General features: G+C 48.3%; 1 protein-coding gene across 3 annotated transcripts in view; it reads left to right on the top strand.

The window, feature by feature from the left end:
- Positions 1-14,808, top strand: part of kmt2bb (lysine (K)-specific methyltransferase 2Bb) — a 58,668-nt gene extending 43,860 nt beyond the window's left edge. For 2 of the 3 annotated variants that reach the window (XM_079748331.1, XM_079748333.1), the window contains exons 28-36: positions 336-485; positions 2,588-5,615; positions 8,361-8,476; positions 8,907-9,044; positions 10,674-10,926; positions 11,440-11,547; positions 12,022-12,105; positions 12,591-12,720; positions 13,057-14,808. In XM_079748331.1, the coding sequence (XP_079604457.1) occupies positions 336-485; positions 2,588-5,615; positions 8,361-8,476; positions 8,907-9,044; positions 10,674-10,926; positions 11,440-11,547; positions 12,022-12,105; positions 12,591-12,720; positions 13,057-13,332 (4,283 nt within the window). In that variant the 3' untranslated portion in view covers positions 13,333-14,808. The remainder of the gene's footprint in view (positions 1-335; positions 486-2,587; positions 5,616-8,360; positions 8,477-8,906; positions 9,045-10,673; positions 10,927-11,439; positions 11,548-12,021; positions 12,106-12,590; positions 12,721-13,056) is intronic. The other variant, XM_079748332.1, reaches the window with a different exon arrangement.
- The last annotated feature ends 599 nt before the right edge of the window (positions 14,809-15,407 follow it).

Raw genomic sequence — 15,407 nt, forward strand, 5'->3', positions numbered from 1 at the left:
ATAAAAAGCGTCATGGGTAAATATAGACTCATCACTAAAACGGATGCTGAGGGAATCTACACAACAGGAATGACTCTCTATACTTGATGTACTTGTAAATTTGTAAAATTATCATGTATTGCGTATTGTCAGTTTTAAAACTCACTTTTCTCCTTGATTAGCGACCACAGCTGTGGAAGCTTATGGGGATCTGAAAATAAAAAAGGCTTCAAACTTATAATTTCCCGGCCTAATCTTTTCTGAATCCATCTCTTTAATCTGTGTGCAGCCCTTTTTAGTTTCAATTGAGGAATGGCTTTAGAAATGTTATCTAAATCTGTATTTATCTTTGCTAGAAATCAAAGCCCAAGAGCCCGACGGAGCAGACATCCAGTCTTCTACGGAGGTTCCACCTCGGCCTGAACAGGGAGCCAAGCCAAAGATTCAGAGTTATCCCCAGGCCAGGAGACCAGCTGGTGGAATGTCCCGGCCTCTCCCATCACCAGGTATACCTCATCCCCCACCCTGACCCCATCTCTTCAACATAAACCTTCATCACATACTACTTGTCATCGTGTAGCATCTTATCCTAGCTATCTTTGTTGTGTACGGGAAATGTGTTAACCTAGCGATTGTTAGTGCTTGGCACTTGGTTCTAAGAACATGGGGGGTTGACACTAACGGTTGCCCGCTTGCCCGGGGCAACTAAAAATAATATTTGGGCAAGTTGAGATTGAGAGTTGCCCGAAAGGGCAAGTGCATTTTTTATGGTTTGTTCATATAAAGGCTATTTATTTAAGAGTTGCTAAAAACTGCAAAGCAACCATTTTCTTCTGCAAAATCCCACAAAATAGATATATTTGCAATTGATCAGCGCGCTGTCTTCTCTTCTCTCGGACAGCGAGTTAACAGACACTCAGCGCTAAAGCGCGAACATAGCCCCGCCTCCTGTCACTCACTCACAGTGCGGTCTCTGGCAGTGATTCGGCACTAGTCTCAATGCTCTGTGTGACGTGTTGGCTAAAGGTTAGCCAACACAGCTAGCATCTCAAGTGCAGCGCCGCCGCGACCGGTTTAGGTAGAAAAGGTAGACGGAGTAGTGATGGAGGAGTGCGGTTTGGAAGTACTTTAGATTAAAGCATATTACCAAGGAAAGTCTAAAGAATCATTTAAAGTCATATGCAAATGCAAGAACATGGTTTTGGGTTTGATAAGTGCACATGCACAGCAATAGCGATGTTTTTCACGAAATTGGACCTGCACAAACTACATATTATATGAAAGCTGAGCCTCCACCAATTCCGGAAATCTAAACCATATCATTCTGGGACTAAAACTCGCAAATGACAACTTAAGAAGAAACTTCCCTTTTTCTTTTAAAAACCAAAAATGAAATTTTACCTTTGTGATTTTTGTCCACAAAGTTGAATCTGATTTCATTAAACCACCATAAACAGATAATCCAGTGGCCAAATTTTGCAACTAAACATGGTGTTTACAATAAATTACTAAGAGAAGGTTTCTTAGGAAAAAGGTAAATTGCCTTCAATCAGAACACATGATCTTCAGCACAGTCTAGTGGCCATATGTGTATTTGCGAATGTTTGGCTTGGTGTCATTCGATTATATTTGCCCTGAACTTTAAATAGAGGTTTCAAGTTTCAAAATGGTAAGATATCTACCTGTTAGTGTCTCATTGTACGACAGTGATACCAACTGATAATTATTTCAGGTGGAAATGTAATCTTCCACTTATGCCGTAAAGTAGTATCCACATTGTATATTTCACTTGCACAACAATCTTTCTATTGGCACCAAGATGTAATATTATAGCCCTAGCAGTTTTGGAGATATACTCTATTTACTTTGGTTATGTTCTTTTCTGAAAAAAAATGTTTTCCCCTGGTATCGAAAATGGTATAGAATATCAATATTTTTCAGGTATAGTATCGAAGTTAGAAAATCCAGTATCGTGACAACACTACTATAAACGCGATTGTGATTATTTAGTTAGACTAACAAGAAACGTGAAAGTTAAAAAATACATATCTTTACTACTACCTTGAACATTTAGTTATTTACATTTGCATAAAATCCAGATGAAAGCATGCAGGTCTACATATAACTGGGCGACAGCTTTAATAGGTTGCAACGCTGGACTGAAATCACTTCATGGCACGATGTGACCATTTGGTAAATAAGTAAACAAAGAAGAAGTTTGTTATTTTTTAAACATGTACGATGTGGAAGCTAACATTAAGCTTCAGTCTGAGCTAGGATGAGTTTTCTGAGTTCCCCAAAATTAGGCCAGGTGCCTGGCAAAAAGAGGCTCGTTCACGATTCTGATTTTAATTTGGGCAAGTGAACATTACATTCGGGCAAGTCAAACATGACCTGTACTTTCCCGATGGGCAAGTGCTTTTGAAACCTAAGTGTCAACCCCTGAACATCCTTACCGGACCGAGAGTGATATATTGTTTAGTTTCTCTTATTTCTGACAAATGTAAATATTGTAAGTTAGCTTTGGATTAAAGCGTCTCCTAAATGCCATGAATGTAAATATAAGCACTGACCGATAAACACCTGTGTCTCCGCCTGCTCCTCTTAGGAGTGATCCAGATAAAGAAGCCCCACCACATCCTGACCATCAGCGACCTGGAAGAGACGCGCCGGCCGCGGCGCCACAGCCCCCACTCCCAAGCCCCCGCCCTCCGAACCCACCTCCCCCCGCCCCCCCTCTCAGGGCCCATCACGCTCCGCGCCACCGGGAAGTCCTCCCTCCCGGCCCCCTTCCCCCTCGGTGCTACTGACAACCTGCTGACCTCTCCGTCCCCCCGCCCCGTCGGAGGCCGGGCCGCCTCCTCCATCCGTTGCCCGGGGAACACGATTTCCCACTCTACCTCAGCGTTGTTCCCTCACTCGTCGTCGTGGCAGGAAGGCGCCGAAGGCCTTCCCTCGCCGGGGCTGTCCTTCCCGGTCGCCCTGCAGCACTCCCCCCGGCCCCGCCTGACCTTCGACCTGGGCCAGCCGGACTCCGTGGAGGTGCCGCACAACTTCCTGGCGTCACCGGACCCGGAAGAGGTGTCCGCGGCGAACGGCGCGTCGCCCCTTGGGGGGTCGGGTGCGCACAAGGACCAGGCCTTCCCCTTCGGGCCGGACGTGGCCTTCTGCTCGGAGCTCAAGACAGAGCTGGAGATCGAGGAGACGCTGCTGGACGAGGGCGTGGCCATGAACTGCGGTGGGCAGATCGTGGTGGAGGGCGACGGCCAGGATCAGTTCTGGAGGGGGACCCGCGAGGCGCCCAAGAGGACGCGCGTGGCGTCTCACTCCCGCTGCGCCATCAAGGAAGACTCGTCGGACGACGACATGGAGCACTACTTTGACTTCTCCCGGACGATCGTCAGCTGCCCCGCCTCCAGAGAGCAGCCCAAGTCCCCCACCTCCCCCTCGGTCCGGCCCATCCCCCAGCTGGACGGCGTAGACGACGGCACCGAGAGCGACGCCAGCATGGCCGCCAGCGAGGACACGGACAAACTGAAGCCCTCCAGCCACGCCCAGATCCCGGCCAAGAACCTCAAGATGCTCCCAGAGTCCCCGACCGCGAGCAACGGGCCCAGTTCCGACGCGGAGAGCCCAGTTCCGAAAGCGTTGCCCAAGCTCACGGACGCCCCCTCTGCCGCCATGTCATCCACAAGCCAAACCCCGACCGACGCCTTTCTTCTGGACCCGCCCAAGTCTGAGGACTTTACAGATTTGAAAAACGCTGACCTGAACACCCTCTTCTCTTCGATCGTCCCCATGAACATGAAGGGCCCTGGGAGCGCGTATCACGAGGAGTTATTCCCAGGGTCTAGTTTAGACCTGGCCACTGGAACGCCGCTCCTCTTGGAAAGGTGTGGCCATGCCTCTCCCAACACCCGGTTGACTGAGTTGGAGACCCACCAATCGGAAGCCTCCAAGCCCCTGTTCTTGGGTCCTGACAGCAGCAGTTACATCCCAACCACCGATGTGTCGACGGTCTACATGAACCAGTTGGCGAATAACAGCGGAGAGCTATCTTTGACCAGTCCTGCCATGAGTAAACCGGGGTCGTTGTTGGATCTCCTGCAGCCCTCGTCACTCATGGCGACTGACCTCCCCAACCCGTCTCCATTGAACGTCGATCCTTCACAGATGACTTCATCACTGCCTAGTTTCAGTCAGCCCCCTCTGCCTAACATAGCGCTCCAGAGTGTGACGTCCTCACAAGACTCAATGTCCATGCCGCCGTTGGAATCCTTCTGTGACAAGCTGACCACCCTCACGGCGGTCGGAGACGTCACACAGATTCCCCTGAACCTCGTCCCTCAAAACGACCCGCTGTTGTCTGCCACGTCAAGCACCATCCACTCAGTCGGGGTCTACGGATCGGTTCCTCTGCCCATGTACTCCCCGCAAGCACAGCCGCTGGGTTGTACCGCAATAAGCATCGTCTCCTCCTCACCTTCCATATCTTCTGTGCCTACTGGACTGTTGACTCAGGGTCAATCCACTCTGTCGGTGGGCCAGCCGAGCTCCGGCCCCGTGCTGCTGAACGGCTACAGCACGTCCTCCCTGCAGAAAGAAGCCGCCACCTCGTTCTCCATCAACTTCGCCAGTCCCCGGCCGGCGCTGGAGCCCCAGCAGCCCCTGGTTCACCAGGCGCTGCCCGGCCACGCGATCCTTACTGTGAAAGAGGTGGGCGGTCCCAACGTGGATTCCACGCCGCACGTGCTGCTGGTGAACCGGCTGGGCCAGATCTTCGTGAAGAACCCGGAGAGCAACAACTTTGAGCTGCCCACCACTGGCTCCGCCTCGTTTAACTGCGTCACTCAGATCGCCAGCCTCCTGCAGAACAACGCCCTCTCGGCCACGCTGGCCGCAGCCGGCAACCTCAGCCCCGCTGCCACCGGCGCCGCCAGCCTCACCCCTGCTCCTGGAGAGAGCGTTGCCACGGCCCTCCCCCAGATCGGGACCCCCGCGGTTCAGAACCAGACCACTATCGCTCAGCTGCTCACCCATAACAGCAACGGAGCCACGGCCCCCGTTAAAGCCAAGAAGCCGAGGAAGAGCGCGAAGGCGTCGGGCGAGGGCCGGGCCCCCGAGAACAAGAAGCCCAAGAGGAAGAAGGAGCCCACCGCACCCAGGAAGCCAAAGACTGTCAAGGATCCAGTGCTTCCTACGCCCTTGAAGGAGAACCCTCCGATCACGCCTGGTGAAAGTGCCCAAGCCATCATCAACCAAGCGATGGCAAGCAACTACACCCCCAAGTGGAGCGGCCCCCGCACCCTGAGTCCTTCCACGCTGGTCCTGCCCCCCGGCCTGCTCATCGAACCCCCGGTGCCGGCTGCGAAGCCGCCCCAACCGCCATCGATGTCGCGACCACGGACTCATGTCCGCATGAAGAGGGTGTCCTCGCTCTCGGACCGCACCGTCACCAAGAAGTCGAAGGTTGACTTCCTGGAGCCGGAGGCCCCCGTGGAGGCCCAGGACCACCACAGGCCCAGTTTCGCCAGCAGCCGGGCGTCCGGGGTCCGCATCAAAACCCCGACGGTGAAGGGGGTGCTGAACCTGGACACCATGAAGGAGGAGCGGCTCAGCGACTCGGACAGCTCACGGTGAGGCTCGGTTTGGTTTTTAATCGTGATGTTAAGGTAGACTTAAAGGGGATAAATTATACCACCAGTGCCCTGTATTACGAACCCCGCTGAACACACCCATTCCCTTTCTTGGGAAAACCTGGATCGACAGAGACGCAACTCGCAATAAGAGTAAATTGGTAATACGAAGCTCACTTAGGATTCGATTTGTCAATCCAGGTTTTTACTTTCGGTACAATTTGCGTTTGCATAAAAGGGGCGTTTAGCGTCATTTTACTCACCTTTACAAAGTGGATAGATCAATAGCAGTATATTTCCCTCAAGAGGAACAGATAGTCATAATTAACTCCTATGAGGAGTTCAATAATCAGATAACAGCTAGGGGCAACACATATGCACATAATAAGGCTATAATCGCTATTCGTAAGTGAAAAGATTCAGCATATTGTCTAAAAAATAGCTTTGCCAAATTGTGAAATTTGAGTGGATGGCCCTGATGTGCATGAATTTACTGATTTTGAAAGTTAAAGTTGTTAAATCAGTACTGATTTTCTGTGAACAGGATACAATTCTAGAGAGAGTAGTTTCTTTTGAGTGCGGCCGTGTGGGGAAGCATGTGTGTTTACCACCGAGACTGTTTGTGTATGGTGGAGTCATACCTGTACTAGTCATTGCACCATCTGTGTTATTGCTTAGGTGTTCCTAAGCAATTAAAGATAATGGTGCTGTATAGGGTTACCTGGGTTTCCCCAGACTGTTGTCCTTAGTTGTTTGATGACAATCTGTCTCGTTGTAAAGACCTTTTGATACTCCTGAGGCTTATTTCAAAGGTAAGCCAGATGTTGTGTGAAACGGCGTTGTTTAGAATTGTGAGAGTCTTTGTGGACCACATCCATTACCACCTACAGCTTTATAGAACTCTGAAGAAATAAGTCCCGCCTCCGAGGCTCCCTGTTCCCAAGGTCAAATGTCTATGGGAAATAACAAGGCGTTTTTGATTGATCGTAGATAACAAACTCTGTAGGTGGCAAAGAAGTAAAAGCTTTATCACATTTTGAACTACATACTTTTTCCATCTAGTTTCCACTGGGACTTTGGATTGTCTGTGCCGTTAAAGTAGTTAGAGGTCTATGAACCTTTCGGATTGTGAAAACATGTAAACCAGTGAATGAATCGAATGGGCACCAAAGTATTCCTTTATATCGTCATGGCAATGCAGTCAATGTACGCACTTATGGTATTTTGTAGGGATGCACCAAATTTTCTGCCACCGAATATTTTCGGCTGAAAATGGCCCAAAAGCAACCCAAAAACACAGAAATTTGTGATGACGCAAACAAAAAGCGCGGCCAGCAAACGCTTGTCTGGATAAGCGCCAATGTGTCTGCGGTGTGGACGTTTTTCAATGTTTCTGAGAAAGCAAAAATTTTAATGCCGAAATTTCAAGAGGGAGTACATCTATAAAGAGTTTCTCCACGTCAGGTTTAATTTATCACTTGAAATAAAAACATCCTGATTGCCATTCTCAATATAAGAAAAATGCGGCACAGAAAAGAAAAATAAATCCCAGCACACCCACTCCGTCTGTGGCGGACGTTTTGATCTTTCAGCAGGCCAGTCAGTTATAGGCCTGTCAATTATTATTTATTTGATGTACACATGAGTGGGGTACAGTTAAACATTTTATTTTGAATTTTATTTTATATTGTGCATTGTTGTAATGTCAGTGCTAAATAAATATTTTCATACTTTTGTAATGGATTTATTCTTTGAATTGCAATGCCTTGATTTTAATGAAGTTAGTGCACAGTCATAGCCATAAATGCAATGTTACTAATAATTGGCATGATAATTTCTTTCTGTGTTTCGGTTTTCAGTTTTCAGCCTTGGTTTCCTCATTTTCGGTTTTCGGTTTCGTCCAAGAATATTCATTTCGGTGCATCCCTAGTATTTTGTACGTCCTTGCACTTAAAAAATAGTACTCAGCATCGTGTAGAATTTTATCCTAGCTATCTTTGTTGTATACAGGGAATGGTTTAACCTAGCGATTGTTAGTGCTTGGCACTTGGTTCTATGACATCCCTAAAGGACAATTCCGGTATTTTGAACATTGAGCCCCCTTTCTGGTTTGTCTAGGATGAAATAGTTGATAGTTGTTAACACCGAAATTTTTGAATATTGGTCCTGTCTCGAGTATTTGGCTAATTTCATATCGCCCCTGCCTTCTTTGCAATGGCTGGCTATGGGCATTCACAAACACGGAAACCGGACCGGATACAGAAATGGGGGGTGGTTGTAGTCTTTTCACTCGGTTCTCCGTATCAGCAGTAGGGCTAGAACCGAGCGAAAAGACTACAACCACCCCCCTTTCCGTTTCCGGTCCGGTTTCCGTTTCATTTATAAAATGCAGATTTACAAAATGCCAAATAAAACACGTCAGAAACTGTATTTTGCTACGATACTTGATGAGGAACATAAACGTTCACCACTAACCAATCGATGAGTTTCACATCGACACAGGCAGGGGCGATTCGAAAATACGGACAAATATTCTAAATTTCGGTGTTAACCACTCTATTTCATCCTAGACAAACCAGAAAGGGGGCTCAATGTTCAAAATACCGGAATTGTCCTTTAATGTACCGACAGCGATATATCGTTTCTCTTTCTTTCCGACAAATGTACCTATTGTAAGTTGCTTTGGATAAAAGTGTCTGTTAAATGTTAATGTAAATGTATATCCTTTGCTTTTGTAACGATAAGGTCCTACACCTGCAGGTCTTGGGACGCTCTGGCAGCATCTCGGGGCGACCCTGGGAAGCCCCCCTCCTGGGAGACCACCGGACACAGCGGGCTCACGGACTGGAAGAAGTACTCAGGTACTAACCCTAGTTCAGCCAACACACAGGAAGTACTACCCCTAGTTCAGTTAGTACACAGGAAGTACTCAGGTACCACCCCTAGTTCAGCTAGTATACAGGAAGTACTACCCCTAGTTCAGCTAGTACACAGGAAGTATTCACATGAGGTACTCAGGTAGCCCTCGTTCAGCTCCACACAGGGAGTTCTCGGGTTTTAACCCCAGTTCAGATAGTACACAGGAAGTACTCAGGTACCCCTAGTTCAGCGAACACACAGGAAGTACTCAGGTACCCCTAGTTCATCTAAGTACTTAAATACTCTTTGTGTATTCGTATTTGTTGATTCATTAGTTTGACTAATACACAAGCAGTACCCTGGTACCCCTGGTTCAACAAATACACAATAAGTATATCGTCTAAAGCCCTCGTTTGTGTGTCTTTGCGCTAGGTGCTGCCTCCAGCTCCGACGACGAACCCCTACCATCGGAAGAGGACGAAGAGAGCCCTCCCAACAAAGACCAGCCACATCTGCGCTTCCAGATCACCAGCGACGACGGCTTCAGCGTGGAGGCGGACAGCATAGAGGGTAGGCCTGCCCCCGCAATCCGTCAGGCACCCTTTCTCATTGGAGGGGGACAGGACAGGGGGGAACCGGGTTGAAACTCATTTTGCATTTTACTGACGTCAATGCCCTAAATGTTATTTGTTTCACTCGGCTTACATCTTTGCATTCCGTGGGAAGATAAACAGACCAGTGTGACATGCTTTGTATACAAAAAAAGGTTGTTTAAACTCGACCCAGACGAGGAATCAAACAGGGCTGGAGAGGTTTCGTCACGTTTTATTTTTTATATTTTCCTATTTATATACCAAGCCTGCACCTCAGATTCTGTCCGCACCACTTAATCTTAATGTGGGTGTGTTACCCATGTAGGGCTGTACAGTATGGACTAAAATGTATATCACGGTATGATTTGAGGCATGGACGGTAACGGTATTATATCACAGTATGTTAATTGTATCTTCTAATTTCGATAAAATGCTTCTGAAGGGGTATAATACTGCATGTGTACCTGGGATTGAGTGTTTTGACCATCTCTTTAAAGCCCTTTCTATTGACATTTTGAAATGGAACCATGTCCTTACAAGTTACACAGGCAAACAGTGACGGTGTTTGTTATCTCGTTCCACCGCTGGCTTTTCTGGTCTTAAGGACTGGCTTTGGAAAATGCCTGCGGAAGCGTTGTCTGTGGAAGAGATGCAGAGACAGCTTCACGCCACCAGCGTCTGTCTCGTACGGTGTTGAAAGAGAACTTGTGAATGGACTATTGCGCAAGCACTCAGGCGCCCAGCAAGCGATCCTGTGTGCTTGCGCAATATCCTGCTACCTGAGAAGGCTCTATGCTATTGCGCAAGCGCGCCTGTGTGCTTGCGCAATAGCATACTGCCTGAGAAGGCACTGGCACTTTCACTTTAAAATCTGTCCCTAGGAAAAGTAAATTGAAAAAGGAACTATGTTTCGTTACCATATTTTCAGTAGTTGCGTGTAGCATTTTTTTCCTTGAAAAAGTATTTACGTTACTGTATTAACGTGTTACACACAACACTGTCTACCGGTCACACGGTAACGTCAAAATCCATACCGTAGCACAAATTCACACCGGTGTATACATTTTTACCCTACAAATACTGATGAATGCATTGTTTGGTGCAGAAAAGGAGTCTAAACTAATGCGATATCATTCTTACCAACACGTCTTTTATTATTGAATCAATGATCAATCAATGAATGGCCACACGTGCACCCACTGGTTCCAGGTTTCCTGCAGTGGGGGAACCCAATGCACACGTTCAGTGATAGACTGGGTACCCCCAGCCCGTTATGCCGGCGATTTGAATTCACCCTGCAGAAGAGTCTTGAGAAGAGCAATACATTTTTTTCTGCTTCCGATACATTTTTGCTGAAGCCAATCACCAAGCTGACTTCCATCCCTGGTGCGCTATTGGCTGGTTTAACACAATGACGACAGGGAAGCGACGGCAAGCAGCCAATTGTGTCAGTTGAACTAGGCCCGTTGGTCACGCCTCTCGTGCTGAAGAAAATGACAGCAGCCTCCCCAGACCAACGTGCAATCTACGTTTTGTTCTTGGTCTTGCAATAGCCAGGCTGACCCCGACACTCTGTGACACTGACGTCCTCCTCCCTCCTCCGCAGTGGCGTGGAAGGCGGTCATGGAGGGCGTGCAGGAGGCCCGCGCCATCGCCAGGCTGAGGCAGCTCACCTTCTCTGGGATGACGGGCGCCCGCGTGCTGGGCCTGGTGCACGATGCGGTGGTGTTCCTGGTGGAGCAGCTGCAGGGAGCCGGCCGCTGCCAGCGCCACAACTTCCGCTTCTTCAAGCAGTTCAACCAGGAGGACGACTTGCCCGTGAACCCCAGCGGCTGTGCCCGCTCGGAGCTCTACCTGAGGTACGTGGTCCAACCCTCATCTCTACCCTCACACCTGTACAACCCCACCTGTCCCCTCACACCCGTACTACCCGCATCTGTCCTACCCTACACCTGTCACTGACCAATTATGTTTTCACCATGTTTTTATTCTTTATATACCTGCTGAGCCGTATTGTGCACTTCCTGTGTTGAAGTTCCAAAGAACCTACCTTTTAAATGAAAGCATGTGTGTTTATGGTGACTAACTTTTACTAAAGGAAAAGCTTTGCTGACTCAATTCTCACCCATGACTCCTTGAACTAACAGGATGTGGTTTCTTGCACTTTACCTTCCACCTACTCAGATCTCTCCATCACACCAACCTCTACCGGTTGAGTCTTGTTTTTGTGGTTTTGGATTTCTACATGAATCTTTCATTAATAACTAAACGCTGTCCTGAATATTAATAAACATGTATTTATTAATTACAGGACATGAAACCGGTCTGCGTAAAACTTTTTATTAAGTGTTTACTTTGTGTTCTTTCAACAGGAAGTCGACCTTTGACATGTTCAACTTCCTGGCTTCTCAGCACCGACAGCTCCCTGACATCGAGCTCTACGACGACGAGGAGGACGACGTCCTTCTCAAGTCCACCAGGTACGGGTCCAAGGCTTCTCAGGAGCCGGAGTGATGGATGGATTTAATGGAGCACAGCCTCCTGGCACCAGGGGTCCAGGGTCTACTGCCAGACGGAGTTTAGAAACGCCCCCATCATACAGTTCTATAGATTTATAATATGTATTAGATAGTATCCCACTCATTACTGAGCCAGTGTCCTGTCCTCTTGAACAATATCAGACCCAGGTACTGTCATCTAGAACCATATCAGACTAGTTCCCTGTCCTCTAGATCCATCTTGAGCTAGAGTTCTGTCCTCTAGAACCATACTGAGCTAGAGTTCTGTCCTCTAGAACCATACTGAGCTAGAGTTCTGTCCTCTAGAACCATATTGAGCTAGAGTTCTGTCCTCTAGAACCATACTGAGCTGCTGTCCTCTAGAACCATACTGAGCTAGAGTTCTGTCCTCTAGAACCATACTGACCTGGTGTCCTGTGTTTTGTCCCCACCTAGGAGAGCCACCAGCCTGGAGCTGCCCATGGCGATGCGCTTCAGACATCTGGAGAAGACATCCAAGGAGGCAGTAGGAGTGTACAGGTCAGCATCTCCTCTCCTCTGCTGATGGCTGTCTTTTGACCAGCTCATCTTTAACATCCAACCATGTCTTTGTACAAAAATATACTAAATCCGTCGCAATGTGTTGATAAGCAAATGATAAATGTGCTGCATGTGGCTCAGGTGGTAGAGCAGGTTGGCTGGTAACCGCAAGGTTGCTAGTTCGATCTCCGGAGTGTCGAGGTGTCCCTGAGCCAGACACCTTTCCCTAACTGCTTCCCTAACTGCTTCCCTAACTGCTTCCCTAACTGCTCCCCAAGGCTATCGCCTTGTGTGGCTGACTCCGCCGTCAGTGTGTGAATGTGTGCATGAATGGGTGAATGTTAGGCAATATTGTAAAGCGCTTTGAGGGCCACTGGTTGGAAAAGCACTGTATAAATGCAATCCATTTACAAAGAGACCAATAGGGATCTGTTGCTTGAGGAACTGTGTTTATCTGATCGAGTCCCCCTGGTTCCCCTTCTCAGATCTGCCATCCACGGCCGGGGCCTCTTCTGCAAACGGAACATCGAGGCTGGAGAGATGGTCATCGAGTACGCCGGCAACGTCATCCGCTCGGTGCTCACCGACAAACGGGAGAAGTATTACGACAGCAAGGTGAGGGACGGCTCCGCTAGTCCCTGCTAGGGCAGATGGTAGCGGCGTTGTGTGTGTGTGTGTGTGTGTGTGTGTGTGTGTGTGTGTGTGTGTGTGTGTGTGTGTGTGTGTGTGTGTGTGTGTGTGTGTGTGTGTGTGTGTGTGTGTGTGTCTCAATGACCAACGTTTGTATGGTGTGTGTGTGTCTGTCTGTATTTATGGCCAAAGTATGTATGGTGTGTGTCTGTCTTTATGGCCTAAGTGTGTGTGTCTTTATGGCCATGGTGTGAGTGTCTTTATGGCCGAGGCGTGCAACGTCGTTGATCCTCACCCTGCCCCCCCCTCCCCCTCCCTCAGGGCATCGGCTGCTACATGTTCCGCATCGACGACTTCGACGTGGTGGACGCCACCATGCACGGCAACGCCGCCCGCTTCATCAACCACTCGTGCGAGCCCAACTGCTACTCGCGCGTCATCAACGTGGAGGGCCAGAAGCACATCGTGATCTTCGCCCTGCGCAAGATCTACCGCGGCGAGGAGCTCACGTACGACTACAAGTTCCCCATCGAGGACGCCAGCAACAAGCTGGGCTGCAACTGCGGCGCGCGGCGCTGCCGCCGCTACCTCAACTGAGGGCCCGCCTCTCTCTCTCTGAGGAGGTGGAGGAGGCAGCTCTGGGGGGGGGCTTGGGGCGGTCTGGTCCACACAGCAGGGGAGTAAGCCACTTGGGAGGGGAGACTGGGAGCAGAGCGGGGGCCAGTGCTGGAGACGGGTGTTAGACCAGAGGAACGCGAGCGTAACCTACCTGCTGATGACGATGATGACGAGTGTCTTGCCTGCTTTGTGTGCTGCACGGACGGCGAAACGCTCCGTGGCCACGGTCGCTCTGCAAACACACCCGGGCACAAACGGCCGCGATCCCCCGGGCGGGGCGGAGGTAGCTATAGCAGCGAGAGAGAGCGGGGGGTTCACGGTTAACCTGCCAATGGAGTGTCTCTATTTCTGCAACCTGGATCTTCTCTTTGATGCACACGTCAAGCCTTATTTGATTCAATCACAGACGATAACTTGTAGACCGGCGGGGAGAGGGATTCCTTTTTTATGTTTGATTGATGTCGTTGTTTGGGTTCCTGTCCGGCCAAATCCCTGATCATGTGGGCTCCATCCTCTCCTCTCGCCATCGGGGCGCCATCGCCCCCCTCCCCTCTCCTCTCACACCCCCCTCCCTGCACGTCATTCAACTCGTTTTACTCATTTTGTCACGTCGTAGTTCATTCATTTATTCGTAGATATCCGTGTGTGTATAATCATGACAAGAAACTGGTGCTAAGATTGGAAAGGTTCTTTAACGAGAGATTTCCCTAAAAATCAATGTCGTTCTCTGCCGTTTATTCGAGTCATGCGCATTAAATAATCCTCTTCCCATTTCAGTCCCTCGAGTTGAGGGGCGGCGACTGTACATCACACCTCAATTCAGCTTAGTTTTACTCAATGTCAGCGATGAGCGAGTTATCTCAGTGCAACGCTTTCACCTGGAGATTGTCATTTCAAAAATCTGTAACTTTTTAGGGCAAAGAAGTGTATGTAGAAAACACTAATCAATCAGGCCCACGTTCAAGACCGAATCTGTATATTACGCTTTTTTTTTAAGATGTGTTCTTTTTAATGTCACTTGTTTTCTTCCTGCAGTATCTCTGCTGACCAATGGGAGCAGCCCCCCCCCCCCCCCCCGTGTGTAGTCCAATCACGGGGCACCAATTATGTATTGGTGTTTTTTTCTGTGTAGGTATAGATGCATCATGGGAGATTTTCAGTGAGATTTTTATGTTCCTTTTTTGCATTTCTTCATTTATTTGTTTCCTTTTTTCTTTTACTTGAACCGTACTTCAGGTCAGATGTTGGTTGTGATTTATGGACAAATGATTCTAAAGCAGGTCTTTTAAAAAAAATGTTTTATTTATTTAATTTTTCTTTTCTTAATTGAGTTTTCCTGGACAGAATTCCGACAACTTTAGAATCACCCACAGAGTAAGTTTGTGAGCAGTTTGGCCGCCCCCCCAACACACATTGTTGTCATGGAACACCCCCAATTCACAAGCCCATTAGAGGGTCCCTTGTGGAAAGAATAAGTGTGTTATGCCCCCCCCCCCCCCCCCCCCCCCCAGTCTGCATGTCCAATCACTGGGATGGAGCCCAGATGTTCATGTCAATCATCCATTTGCAAAACAAGAGTCACTCCCAACTGCTTTCAAGGATTCTACCTCAGTTGTTCAGATGGACTTTTTGGTAAACTGCAAAAAAGAGGATGAAAGAGTAGGCTGGTGTTAATGTCCTGCAGAGCTGGCCTGTGTGTGCGCGCGTGTATGTGTGTGTGCGTGTGTGTGTGTGTGCGCGTGTGTGTGTGTGTAATGAAGGATGCAAAGCACTAGTCAAAACCTGAAGTAACCAGGACCGTCGCTCCCAGAATCTGTTCAGAAAGCTGTATGTTATTATATATAAATATATAGTAGGGTTATTTTAAAGTATAAAAGTGTAAAAGACATAAAAATTAGAAAAATTTGTGGACTTTAAACGTGTCTTTGTTACCTTGTACAAATAAACCCTGAGTTTGTAAATAATTGTATACATATTTCTAAACCTGTTTAATTTTTCTATGCACTTTTTTATTTATAATGTTATTTGCTTAATAAAGATGTTAAGATGTTTGA

This window comes from Pollachius pollachius (genome assembly GCF_949987615.1).
Source record: "Pollachius pollachius genome assembly, chromosome: 1".
NCBI lineage: Eukaryota > Metazoa > Chordata > Actinopteri > Gadiformes > Gadidae > Pollachius > Pollachius pollachius.